The sequence below is a fragment of the Bos indicus x Bos taurus genome, chromosome X, assembly GCF_003369695.1.
Source record: "Bos indicus x Bos taurus breed Angus x Brahman F1 hybrid chromosome X, Bos_hybrid_MaternalHap_v2.0, whole genome shotgun sequence".
In the NCBI taxonomy this organism is placed as follows: domain Eukaryota; kingdom Metazoa; phylum Chordata; class Mammalia; order Artiodactyla; family Bovidae; genus Bos; species Bos indicus x Bos taurus.
In genome coordinates, this window is record NC_040105.1 from 79,151,100 (window position 1) to 79,165,906 (window position 14,807).

The 14,807-nt window shown below is 34.1% G+C and overlaps 1 protein-coding gene across 1 annotated transcript in view; it reads left to right on the forward strand.

The window, feature by feature from the left end:
* Positions 1-13,604, forward strand: part of DACH2 (dachshund family transcription factor 2) — an 856,348-nt gene extending 842,744 nt beyond the window's left edge. Inside the window, exons 12-13 of the mRNA XM_027534851.1 lie at positions 945-1,010; positions 13,474-13,604. Of these exons, the coding sequence (XP_027390652.1) occupies positions 945-1,010; positions 13,474-13,478 (71 nt within the window). The 3' untranslated portion in view covers positions 13,479-13,604. The remainder of the gene's footprint in view (positions 1-944; positions 1,011-13,473) is intronic.
* The last annotated feature ends 1,203 nt before the right edge of the window (positions 13,605-14,807 follow it).

The window sequence follows — 14,807 nt, forward strand, 5'->3', positions numbered from 1 at the left end:
AGAGAGTAAAATGAATAAAGAAGTATTTACTATATACCTGGAAATATATGCCCAATTGTAGAATTTAACTAAGGTTTATAATCCTCCTTCTTACTGTTATAGGAAAGGGGACCCTTTCTAGGGCACAAGAGTGAGCTCTTGCCTAACACTTGGCAATGGATTGTCCAAGGAGGCACAAGTTACTTTATTGGGAAGGGGCCCCCCTAGGTGGACAGCAGGAGGGTAAGGGAACCCAGGAGAACTGCTTTGCCATGTGGCTCACAGTCTTGGATTTTATGATAGTTAGATTAGTTTCCAAGTTGTCTCTGGCCAATCACTCTTGACTCAGGGTCCTTTCTAGTGGCATGCACATCACTCAGCAAAGATAGATTCCAGTGAGAAGGATTCTAGGAGGTTGGTAGGACATATGGACTGGTGTTTCCTCTCTCCTTTTGACCTTTCCAGAATTCTTCCAGTTGTTAGTAGCTTGTTAGTTCTGCATTCCTTACCAGGACCACCTTTTGTAAGATAACTCATGCCTGTGTTTACTATAGTGCATGGCCAGGCTGGGAAGTTTCAGTCAGTGGTTCTCTAAACACTACCATTAAAAATATATTGACATTCAATGCACGATACTGGATGCTTGGGGCTAGCGCACTGGGATGACCCAGAGGGATGGTATGGGGAGGGAGGAGGGTTCAGGATGGGGAGCACATGTATACCTGTGGTGGATTCATTTTGATATTTGGCAAAACTAATACAATTATGTAAAGTTTAAAAATAAAATAAAATAAAATAAAATATATATATATATATATATATATATTGACATAAAAAAAAATCAAAACGCCACTCAAAGTCTCGTGTTTACTATAGGACCAAGACCCTGACCAGCTGAGAGTTTTTACTCAAATGGAGTCAGGAAAAATTGAATATGCCTTAATCTTGAGTGTCACTTCTTTCAGATACTGTGATTCCAGATATTGAAATAGAAAACACTGGAACTCTACATGATAGTACTGCTATGCAAGGTACAGTAAATAGTGTACTTCTTTCTACAACTGCTTAATATGTGATCCCAGAGGATTGGATGAGGATGAGCTCCTTTGTTGATACTTTTCATATAAGTAACGTAAATAAATAAGTTAAACTTTTCTTACTTCATGATAGGGTAAAAGTCTGTAATGTTTATTGAGACTATGTATTTAGGGACTAAGAATTTTACATACACAATGTGAGGAAATTTCTTGTATGTTTACTTGTTAAAAGAATGTACATTTAGAAGTTAGGCATATTCTAAAAATACAAAATGTGAATATAATTTACCTTTTTATAAGTGTACAATAATACAGTTTTTAAATCTTGCTACTTTACTGTTTTTAAAAGACAGTGGTACAATAATCATAACCTATCAATATTTGCAAAGTATTCTAGGCAACATTTTTATCAATATTTAAGTTCTGGTGCCAAATTTACATATTTTAGAAACTGACTATGAAAATAAAAGCAGGACTTGTAATTCATAATTTGTAGGATTCCCATAATTGCTTAGATCCTTTAAAATATTTAAAAGTATTTAGTAGTAAGAAAATAGGCAAAACAAATCAATATAGTCTCATTGGAGTGCAAACACAACTAAAATTAAAAATTGAAATTTGACCACTGGAGTTTCTCTGTGTCTTTCTAATACAGTTTTCTAGCCCTCTGTATGCAGATTACATTTATTTTCATATTCATGTCTCACTCTAATAAAAAAAGAAAAAAAATTACCTAACTTTCAAAAAGGAAACAACCATAGAAATGTTACCTTTTGGAGGTTTAACTAATCAGTGCCTTTCCATAGTGTAATGACTGGATCAATATGAAGACAACAGAACCAGATATGACCAAAAGATCCATGTGGGTTTGTCTGTGGATCACCATTTTATGTGGCAGTTTCAGAAAATTTAGAAATCCTCACTCGTGAAGTTTTGCACATCATCTTTGCAAATCTAGGAGTGTCAAAGATCATGGATCTTCTGGGAATGCCTGATTCTGCTGCAGCTGGATAGACTTAACTAATGTATTAACTTTACTAGGTGTGGAAACATGCATGTGTAGCTCATAAAGCTTTTGCTTTGTCTTGTGCCTCTTTAGCTTACCTACTTTCTTCTCTCAACTTAAAGGCTGTGTCTGTGTGAGCAAAGCCAATTTGAATGAGACTCGGTGTTTATCCAATCAATTTACCACTGTGAAATTGATAAATAAATCCCCACTATTTGTGGGCTACCACTATTTAAGGTTGCCACCACAGGTCCAAGGTAGGATTGAGCAAGTCTGAAGCATATGGTCCCTAGTGAATCTGTAAAACACAAATATAGACTGAATCTTTAAGGAGCATTGAGCTTGATTGGGCCCTTCTTTAAGTGAGATATAAGGTCATCTTTGGAACTGTAGAAGGTAAACTATCAGCAGGTTGTATCTTTATTATCCTTTAATCTTATACTCACCATTCATAGCTATTATATATACATATATATATCTATATATCTATATATCTATATATATATATATATCTGTGTGTGTGTGTTTCCTCTGTCCATGGGATTTTCCAGTCAAGAATACTGCAGTGGGTTGCCATTTCCTTTTCCAGGGGATCTTCTCAACCCAGGGATCCAACCCAGGTCTCCCACAATGCAGGCGGATTCTTTACTGTCTGAGCCACCAGGGAAGCCCATGAATCTTTATCTATATCTATCTGTATTATATACAAATTCCTTTAGTCCCCAGTAATAGCATCTTTCCTGACTCTGAAATAAATATAAATTTTGAACTGTCCTAAAGTTGCATTTCAGTGCAACAAACAGATAACTTATTCATAGAAGGCCAATTAGATGATATAAGGAAAAGTTACATTCACTATTTGGCTCAGTCTTTTATTTTAGTGAAGTCTTCAAAGAATGGCTTTTGATATTAACTTGTGATTAGGAGAGGGCACATTTAATATTTGTATTCAGTGAGTATAATTTTAATAATCTTCCTTAGTTTTTGCTAGCTAAATATGAGAAAATTTGGTCTACTTTTAAAAGGATTGAGATAGAACAATTTTAAAGCAAGGAGATTAACTTATATATACTTTTCAAATTATAAGTCAAATTTTCTAGCATTTGTGGTTAATATTTTCCATATATATGGTAAAATATGATGGTTAATAACTTTTATCAAATATCTGCCTTTTGGGTTATGTTAAATAGTATTCTTGAATAAATATGGTAAAAATGAAAAAGTTCATATTCTCACCTTCCTTAGCACAATATATAAGTATGATAAATGATAAAGTTCTTATCATCAATTTATGAAAAACTAGAGTAAATGCCTTATATTAATATGATAGTAGAATCACAATTTAATATCTAAAAGAAATTACTTTATGAGCAGAAATTGATTTATTCTATTAACTAGGTGAATAGATGCCTGAAAATATTATCATAATTAATCTTAAAAATAGTTCATTGAATCAATAAATTCAAATGATATTTTTTGTTTTGTTTTTTCATTCTGTTTTTATTAAATTTTATTTTACTTAACTTTACAATATTGTATTGGTTTTGCCATATATCAAAATGAATCTGCCACAGGTATACATGTGTTCCCCATCCTGAACCCTCCTCCCTCCTCCCTCCCCATACCATCCCTCTGGGTCGTCCCAGTGCACCAGTCTCAAGCATCCAGTATCGTGCATTGAACCTGGACTGGTGAACTGGTGACTCGTTTCACATATGATATTATACATATTTCAATGCCATTGTCCCAAATCATCCAACCCTCTCCCAACATCCCAATAATATTACTTTTTTGTTTAAGATGTACAGAATTGAGAAATTACTTTTATATGTACCTAGGAACTTGAGACAATATATAATGGTTGGTGGACATAAAATGCAATTTTAACCACTATTTTTCCTTTCTGCCTGATAATTTTGTTCTTTTGTGTTATCTTTCTTTTTTGACATATTTTGATGCTATTTTCATCTTTTTCACTTCCCTCCTTCTGGTTTGTGGCAGCTTGTTCCACATTCTTTAACAGGAAATTTTTTAACTTGGATGATTATTCCCTAGAATTGTCTGTGAGGGTCAATTCCTGCATGCTAATACAATGCTATTTTCACAACCCATCTCCATCGCAGCAAATAATTCCAGCATCAGTGAAGTCTTTTTTCTTCCTATTGTCAGTATCTCTGTTGGATACAAATCTGTCATTCACTTAGTGATTTCTCTTTGAAATTCAATTAGTTGCATTGTAACATTTCCTTGAGAGGACTTAAAGAGGATTTGGAAGAATGTTGCTTGGCTATCATTCTAAGTAATAAAGTCCTGTACAGTTTTATGATAATTTCCACAAACTGCCCATGTACTGCTATACTTATATGTATTCTAGATCTCTTCAGCTTAGTTATTTTATGTCTTTTATGCTTTGAGTGTTGTTTGACAGACAAGTTATTATGCATAGATCACCTTCTGATAAAAGGATTTCTGTATTCCTTATATTTTAATGGTCTATATAGCAACTCCTCCTGTATACTATAAGGAGATCAAAAAATGAATACACACCCATTCTGATAGCAGTGTCCACTATTTCTGGAAGTGAAGGATGTATACTAATATCCTCCAACCCAGATTCTCATAACAAAGTTGGAGGCCTGCAAGACACACATCAACCGTTTTATCAATTAATCTCCTTTTCACATAAAATAAACATATCAGTTCTCATTAAGTGTACCTTCAGATCAATGATTTTTGCAAATGACACCCAAATACCATTTGTGTAGTGCACTTTTGCTGATTAAAGTAAATTAAATTAGCACAACTACAAGTGAGATGGTAAAAACTAAAGCCAAACTGCAGTACCATTAGCTAACAAAGTGACATCTTCTCTTTACTGCGTTCTGCCATTTAGTTATTATCCTATTGGAAATATAATTATAATCCTTTTACTCCCTAGTCAAACTTCACAGTTTTCACAAGCTTAGCAATGACAAGTGATTTCATTACATTTTATTGCTTGTGTCAAGACTGACTTAACTTCACTTGGAGATCTAAAAGCCCTCTCAGTTTCTCAGATTCCCTGTTTGCACATTACAGCAACAGCTCCTTTAATTAATTAGCATGAACAGCAGTAACATGAACTGCTGAACAGAAAAAAACATCACTTTATGATTGAAGGGAGACTTCTCCTTTTGCATGTTTATACTTAGTTAACCTTTGTATGACTGTATTTCATTGTTTAGAGCTACTGGTACAGTACATGTTTCTTAAATGTTAAAAATTGATATTGTCATCTTAATAACAGATAAAACAAATCCAGAACATGAAGCTCCTAAATTTTGGAAAACAAATAGCCTTCATGAACTGGCTTTCTAGTAACAAAATAAAATATTATTTTGAAATGTTTATTGTAATAACATCATAAAATACAAAGGCACATTGCTCTATTTTCTGCCAGTGCATTTTTTGGGGGAAGAAAGCCAAACAAAAAAATCTAGTAAATGCTTTTGCAAAAGGAATGTCAATCTCTTTGAATAATTTTCATATTTAATTTTTTGCCTACATGTTTGACAATGACAAAACATGATTTAACACTGGAATATATTTTTAATCTGATATTTTTCAGTAAATAGGATGGAATCTTAAATGATTTTCCCTTCTTTTGAGACTAACATACCAGAAGTGGATATTAAATCCAACCCACATGTGAAAAGTAAACCAAACTTTGGTATAAGAGTTAAACCTATAAAACATCCCTTTTCCCCCTGTGAACAATTTTTATTCAGGAAAAAAAAGTGAGAGCTTATTCAAAGAATATAAGCTTACCATTCTAATATGCAAAATTCATGATCTCACCTATACAGTGTTTGGTGAAGATGTCACTGAAGAATTAAAAGCAAGGTGAATAAAATGTTGTTTGACTATAAAAGTAGCAGACACAATCTTGATGCCCCTATGTTAAAAAGAACACATATTTTATGATGTAATTTAATATATGTATATATATATTCATAATCAGATCAGATCAGATCAGTCACTCAGTCGTGTCCTCCTTGCAACCCCATGAATCGCAGCACGCCAGACCTCCCTGTCCATCACCAACTCCCGGAGTTCACTCAGACTCATGTCCATCGAGTCAGTGATGCCATCCAGCCATCTCATCCTCTGTCGTCCCCTTCTCCTCTTGCCCCCAATCCCTCCCAGCATCAGAGTCTTTTCCAATGAGTCAACTCTTCGCATGAGGTGGCCAAAGTACTGGAGTTTCAGCTTTAGCATCATTCCTTCCAAAGAAATCCCAGGGTTGATCGCCTTCAGAATGGACTGGTTGGATCTCCTTGAAGTCCAAGGGACTCTCAAGAGTCTTCTCTAACACCACAGTTCAAAAGCATCAATTCTTCTGCGCTCAGCCTTCTTCACAGTCCAATTCTCACATCCATACATGACCACAGGAAAAACCATAGCCTTGATTAGATGAACCTTTGTTGGCAAATTAATGTCTCCGCTTTTGAATATGCTATCTAGGTTGGTCATAACTTTCCTTGCAAGGAGTAAGCATCTTTTAATTTCATGGCTGCAGTCACCATCTGCAGTGATTTTGAAGCCCAGAAAAATAAAGTCTGACACTGTTTCCCCATCTATTTCCCATGAAGTGATGGGACCAGATGCCATGATCTTCGTTTTCTGAATGTTGAGCTTTAAGCCAACTTTTTCACTCCCCACTTTCACTTTCATCAAGAGGCTTTTTAGTTCCTCTTCACTTTTGGCCATAAGGGTGGTGTCATCTGCATATCTGAGGTTATTGATATTTCTCCTGGCAGTCTTGATTCCAGCTTGTGCTTCTTCCAGTCCAACATTTCTCATGATGTACTCTGCATAGAAGTTAAATAAACAGGGTGACAATATACAGCCTTGACGAACTCATTTTCCTATTTGGAACCAGTCTGCTGTTCCATGTCCAGTTCTAACTGTTGCTTCCTGACTTGCATACAAATTTCTCAAGAGGCAGATCAGGTGGTCTGGTATTCCCATCTCTTTCAGAATTTTCCACAGTGTATTGTGGTCCACATAGTCAAAGGCTTTGGCATAGTCAATAAAGCAGAAATAGATGCTTTTCTGGAACTCTCTTGCTTTTTCTATGATCCAGCGGATGTTGGCAATTTGATCTCTGGTTCCTCTGCCTTTTCTAAAACCAGCTTGAACATCCGGAAGTCCATGGTTCACATATTCCTGAAGCCTGTCTTGGAGAATTTTGAGCATTACTTTACTAGCGTGTGAGATGAGTGCAATTGTGCAGTAGTTTGAGCATCCTTTGGCATTGCCTGTCTTTGGGATTGGAATGAAAACTGACCTTTTCCAGTCCTGTGGTCACTGCTGAGTTTTCCAAATTTGCTGGCATATTGAGTGCAGCACTTTCACAGCATCATCTTTCAGAATTTGGAATAGCTCAACTGGAATTCCATCACCTCCACTAGCTTTGTTTGTAGTGATGCTTTCTAAGGCCCACTTGACTTCACATTCCAGGATATCTGGCTCTGGGTGAGTGATCACACCATCGTGATTATCTGGGTCGTGAAGCTCTTTTTTGTACAGTTCTTCTGTGTATTCTTGCTATCCCTTCTTAATCTCTTCTGCTTCTGTTAGGTCCATACCATTTCTATCCTTTATTGAGCCCATCTTTGCATAAAATATTCCTTTGGTATCTCTGATTTCCTTGAAGAGAACCCTAGTCTTTCCCATTCTGTTGTTTTCCTCTATTTCTTTACATTGATCGCTGAGGAAGGCTTTCTTATCTCTTCTTGCTATTCTTTGGAACTCTGCATTCAGATGTTTATATCTTTCCTTTTCTCCTTTGCTTTTCACTTCTCTTCTTTTCACAGCTATTCGTAAGGGCTCCCCAGACAGCCATTTTGCTTTTTTGCATTTCTTTTCCATGGGGATGGTCTTGATCCCTGTCTCCTGTACAATGTCATGAACCTCATTCCATAGTTCATCAGGCACTCTATAATAGATAATTTCAAATATATTTATACTATTAAATATATATATGAATATTTTTATTCATATTTATTTTCTCAAAATCAATTTGAACATTGGTCTCTCCTTCCTTGACCTTTTATACCTCATTATCTTCTCTCTTTGCTGCTCATTTGGTAACCAAAACAGCACTTTTCCAAAGATCTTAAGATGACATATCAATATTTATTGAAAACAATTGCCCTTCAGCTAAGATTGTCATTGAAGAATTTGATAAAGTATCAATGAAAGTGATGGTAGGAGCAAGTAAGTTGACTGGAAAAGAGAAATTACATATAATGCCTTGCCACATAAGTGATATGGCAAGAAAAAGTCGAAGGAGAACAGATAGAATTTCTCTATAATCGTTTCTACTAACTCCCACCAGGGTGTGGTCTACATCTTTCTTTTTATGGACTGTTTCCTGCCTTACCCTCATAATCATTAGTTTCCCTCCCCTTTGATGTCTTGTACTGTGTTGGAAGACATACACAGGCACTCTAATATTCCCATTGTTAAGTAGAAATGTTCTCTTGTAAAGCAGAGATACATAGCTTGTTAGAAATTAGAAGGATTGTGAGAAATGGGTCCTCTTTCCTCTTAAATATTTCCTTTAAGAATGGGAGACTATTACCACCCAGAGAAACTTTACTGCAACTGGCATTATCAGTGGAAAAAGGCTGTAGCACATACCCCACAGAAAAAAAATCATAGCATAGCATCTTTATTTAAAGCAATATGTTTTTACTTGTTAGATTCATTAGACAGACTCCTTCTTTTTACTTTTTTTCCCACGAAGTATTTGTCTCTAATTTTCTTCATCCTCCAAAGGATCATTATTTTAACTGATTGTACTTCCCAACTCATATCATACTTCTCTCCTCTGAAATACTTGTCAGATTATACCATATATTCTGCTTCTATTTCTTTCTTAGAAAGATATGACAAACATTAGTTTATACTTTTGGGCCTGGTTTTCGTGGATTGGTTTACACCACTTACGACTGCATTGTTAAAAGAATATTTGCAATGACCAAAAGCTGTCATGCTAATTATTATAATGTGAAATCTCATCTACAGATCTAAGAATTTAAGCTATATGTCACTCACATAATAGGTGAAATTGTAGTTGTAGGGATAGAAAGATAGTGAGACTTACAAACCAAAATAGGTTGATCTGCCACTCAGCATTTTAGAGTCTACAGGGCTAATTCATTAATTAACAGATCTTTGTGACTATAATCTAAGGAGGGTTAACTCAATGCACATAACTATTTAACCACTCACTTTATGTTCCATCCTATTTACACATGCAATACAATTTTTTTTTTTTTTTTGGCTTAAGAGTCACCCTATTCCAGTTGGCAAGCAAAAGGAAAGCCTTTCTTAAATTAAAACTTTAAGCTTTATTTTTCACTTTCACATTTGTGTTTTACTCAGGAAAACAGCCAGCATTCTCATAAAAGTCTGTAATCATGTGTCATTATTGTCACATCAGTCAAAACATAGCATTATTATATTGCTGATATGCAAATATATGGTGGCTCTACACCAAGATGCTTGTCACTCTTGGAATGAGGATTGATGCTGTAAAATTGGAACAAAAAGAAAAAAAAGGCACTACCTAGTATTTGTACAACCTGGTGATCTTTGTGCCATTTTTTCTTTTATGGGAAACTTAATTTTGAAAGGTAACTTATGGAGTGACTTAATTGACACTTCAAAGGATAGATTCAGGCATGGCTGAATCCAGAAACCCAAATAATAAATCCATTCAAGGTTTCTCCCTTTTCAGTTCCCACTAGTCTCCCTTCCCTTTGAAGACTTAGATTTTTTTTTTTTTTTGCTAAGTTTTCCTGTTCCATTGCACAAAATGTCCCAAGTCCAGGCTTACTGCTAGCTCACTCATTAGTAACATATTCCATCAGAAAGAGGATCATGTCTTTGTGCCATTATTAATACATAGATCTGCTAACAGGATTATTTCTGTGTAATATTTAATTAACCAAAATAGACTAAAGCCAACTATAATAATCACTTCTGCCTTAAAAGTTTGCATAGATTGGGGTAATACTTAAAAATTACACAAATACAATCTCTCTTTTCTATTTGAAACTGTGAAGAGAAGCTTAAGTACTCATAGAAAGAAATTTTCTATTTGTGGCTAAATTCACATCACCATATTGGAACTAGACCTTAACAGATTTTTATTTAATTTTATGCTAGGATTCTTTTCTGTGGGACAGTAGCATAAAGGTTTATTTGTTGCTCACAGGAACATTTTTCATTTTTGACAGCCATATAGTATTCCATTTGAAAATTATATTTAATTTAAAGAAAAATATTGTTTAGAATTTTTTACAGACCTCACGGATGCTCCTTAATCCATTAACCCCAAAGTTTATGATTTAGACATTTAATACTTGAACACTAGTAATAACCTGTATATTAAAGTTGGATACTACCTCAGTATTACAAATGGTTATTTGAACAAGTTCACCAATTCCTCTATGACTTTAAAGAAAGCATCTTATTTTATGTTTTCCTTCTCTATTTCCCTATTCTTCCAAATTTAAGTGGTCTTACTTTCTCCAAAACAATACAAATGAGTGTCCTGTTGATCCCACCATTGATGAGTAACTAAAATTAATACATCAAAGCCTGCAACTCAAATCTTACAATCTCCTGATAATTGCATTTCAATGGGAAATGTTGGAAGTGGTCATTTTTAATGTTCAAATAAACATTTAACGTTTTTACATTACTCTCATTGTCATTTTCTCCATATTTTGATTTCATATTATGATTACTTTGAGTTGTATAGTGTTTTTCTAACAATTAAGCATTAAAATTAAATAGTTAAAAGTTATGAAAAGAACATAGTTGTACTTTTAAATATTGCATTAAAATATCTCCAATGTACATCGTATACAAAACTCAAGTAAATTTGACTTTTGCAAATCATTTTGTAACTTACACACGTATAAAAGGTGGGTTATATGACCCTAGAATTTTTACTGCAATAGCATAGAAACATAAGCAGCTTACCTCTTTTACCATGGTATGATCTACAATAAGAAGTAGTGAAAGAATATAGCATTCCACATGTGACATAAATGCTTAGAATGGCTTAGTATGCCTTCTAACATAGCATCCATGAATAGTAGTTTTTATTTATTCTCCTTTCCCTTTCTTTCTCTTCCATGCTGGAAAGTAAAATTCTAAAACTTTTAGAACTCGTAGCTCAAAATTTTCAGGTCTGTGTGTTGAACACAGGAACGTCTACTGACATTTTTAACTCATCTATAGGAGGCACAATGAAGTAGTGGGAAGAAGACTTGTCTAGTAGTCAGGGTTTCTCAGTTACTAACTGGCTAAATCAGTTACTAACCTTGAGAAGTCATTCAACTTCTCTGCCTTAATTTTAGTAAAATTATGTTTGCCTGATCTTCCTCATCAATAAGTTAGATCCATATTCTTTGACAAATATAAGTACAAGATATTATTACTATGCCTTATAAAATACATTTGAAGTTAACATTTCTGTTTGTGTATATAGATTTTAATAGGAGTGAAATATTTAGTATTCTATAATTGATATATAAAACATCTGTTCTTTAATATATAGTTGTGGTAAACATATTTTTGTATTTTATCCCCATATGAGAATAAGAGGTATCCATATCCCTTTTGAGGATATTTCTTACAAGAACTAGAGATTAAATAAAGGAGAAAATGGTATATTAAAGAATTCATTCTCAAAAATAAAGTGAGTTAAATACAAGTGAGAGAGATTGATACTCATTATGATACCATTTACAATAAAAAGATGACTTGTACTGGTATTTGTTTTGACTAACGTGTAAGTCAGAAATTTTTAGAGCTATGACTTGCACTGGTATTTGTTTTGACTAACGTGTAAGTCAGAAATTTTTAAAGCTAATAAGGCTAAGTGGTTATAATTTTCATTAAATCTCCATTTTTTTTCCCACAGAACCACCACGTTATTAAAATAAGCACTAGACCGTTCTGAAAATGATTATAAAACAATGCTTTTCTCTAGAGAAAGAACAATCAAATGTTACTTTTTTTTTAATCTGCCACTATCTTGTTTTCTTTTTTTTTTTTTTATTCTTCCAATTTTATTTTATTTTTAAACTTTACATAATTGTATTAGTTTTGCCAAATATCAAAATGAATCCCACTATCTTGTAATGGCCTACTTTTCCTACTCTCAGATTAGAAGCATTGTTTTTATATAACTGTACTAATATCTAACTGGACCTCAAAGTAACCTCATTACTGTTGCTTATTTATCATATTCTGAACATATTTCAGAATTGGAGTCTACTTCATACAAATAACTGTATAAAATTAATTTGGATTGAATCTAAGACTAAAGTGGACCATTGACCAGCATGTTTTATCTTTCTCTTATTCAAGTTAGGATAACATGATCTTTTAGATGTGATCTTATTTTACTACCAAGGCACATTATGTGGGCATAATGGGAATTATGCCCATTTTCAAATTAGAAGCATATCACTAATTAAACAAATTTCAAGAAAATAGAAATGTCATACTTAGCAGGGTAAATCATTTATAAAATATTGGCATTTGTTCATGAATAAATTAGCTACCCACAAAAGAAAGATTTGATAGCTGAAAATATGCCTGTGATGAAGCCTAGTAGTTCTTAAGGCAATCTCTTTGTTTATATTATATAAGTGAATAAGATTTGAGGCAACACTTGGAAGAAAATATGAGTCCTGGGTAGAAAAAATCATTTTCTACATTTAAATTTAGCCTTCAAAAACATTATAGACATGTTTATTAGTATTTTTTTTTTTTTAAGTGAGAGTTTACTTTTAAATAACCATCCTGTTGGGGAAGGAAATCTCATCCTGAAAGGAAATTGCAATCATTAACAAAGATTTTGATTCAGAGAAAATGGTGTTAATCTTTACTCACGTTTTAGATTGTGAAGGGGAAATAAATATGTTTTTGAAATGTCTTGCTTATTAAGCTAGTCATGCATTTCATTATAGGTAGTAAAACAGTAGAACATGCACACGGGGCTCATAATGCATATTTCAGAGTTAGGGAATATAATTTAGGCTAATTTTGTATTGTCAATATCACACCCAGAGAATTTGATTGAGCTTTAAATTATGCAAATCTACAATTTTACTCACCTTTGTATAATTTTGCTTTTAATAGAATGAGGGTCACATCAATGAACATATGATTAAGGGATATTTGTAATGAAGTAATACATTTATTGCACACAGCTTTATTCAAATCTTGAAAATGTATAGTTTAGCAAAATACTAGAAAGTCAGTTTGTGTTTTTTAGTGAAATTCATTTTGAATTTTTTTTTTTATTTTTGGAGTAGATTTTGGATTTCGTTTGTTGGAATGAAATTTTGACCAGGTTTTATTGTTTTTTCTGTGCAGCCTGAACACTGACGCCGGAACTCCAACTGATCATAGGCACCAATAGGGTGCTGTAGCAGTTACCTGCTTACCTAGTGTTGTAAATCTTTGAAATTCATACTCAAATTCTTAAAATATGGAACCATCGATTACTATGTGTTCATTGCTGATAATTAGAACCTTACATGTACAGGAAAAAAGTTAGAGATTGGGCTTCACAATGTTTAGGGAATAATCATAATGATAATTGAACATAATATGTTACACATTTATAACCCTTTTCTTTCACGGAGTTCATAGTGCTTCATAAACATTATCACATTAAACCCGGATCATCCTAGTGGGGTAAGTAGGTGGAAGAATTTTTAAGACACAGAAAATCCTATTTCTAAATGGTGTGACAGAAATGAAAATGCAGACAAACCCAGTTTCAGCTGTAATTGCTATGAAATAGCTTTATATTTGGATGACCCGAGATTTAATAGGAATTAATGTGAGGAGGTAATTCATATGTGCAAATCATCAATATTTATTATCATTGCATTGAAGATCACCTTTCTGAAAAAAGCACATTGCCTGTAGAGTTCTCTAGGAAATATAGAGAGCTCTAGTTTGTAGGTTTTACCACACCTAGTTCTTCCTTTGATTTGTTGATGGTAGAGAAAGTTATTTAATACCTTTCTACTAGTTTGTTCCTTACATGTAAAGAAGGCAACAATAAAAACACATACCTAAGCAGCAAAAAAATATACCCCTTTATTATTTTTTGCTCTCCTTCCATCTTCAATCTTCTTCAAGCTATCAACAGTTAAACAGACCAAGATATATATATATATATATATATATGAATGAAAGGAGAAAGGCTGATATTATGGGTCAGTCACATCATGGATATTTTCCATTGCTCACCCTCTGTCTAGACATGGCCAGATGCCTAAGCTGCTGCACTGATTAGAAACAAATGGGCCATTTTGCTTGAGATGCCCAAGAAATGGCCTCAAGTATATTTAACTGTTTACTTAATGGATACCCGCCAAAGGCCGGTGGCAAATACCTATCATTATTTTTATGCCTCCTAGGAATGTAATCGGAGAAGGCAATGGCACCCCACTCCAGTACTCTTGCCTGGAAAATCCCATGGATGTAGGAGCCTGGTGGGCTACAGTCCATGGGGTCGCTAAGAGTCAGACACAACTGAGCAACTTCACTTTCACTTTTCACTTTCATTCATTGGAGAAGGAAATGGCAACCCACTCCAGTGTTCTTGCCTAGAGAATCCCAGGGACGGGGGAGCCTGGTGGGCTGCTGTCTATGGGGTCGCACAAAGTCGGACATGACTGAAGCGACTTAGCAGG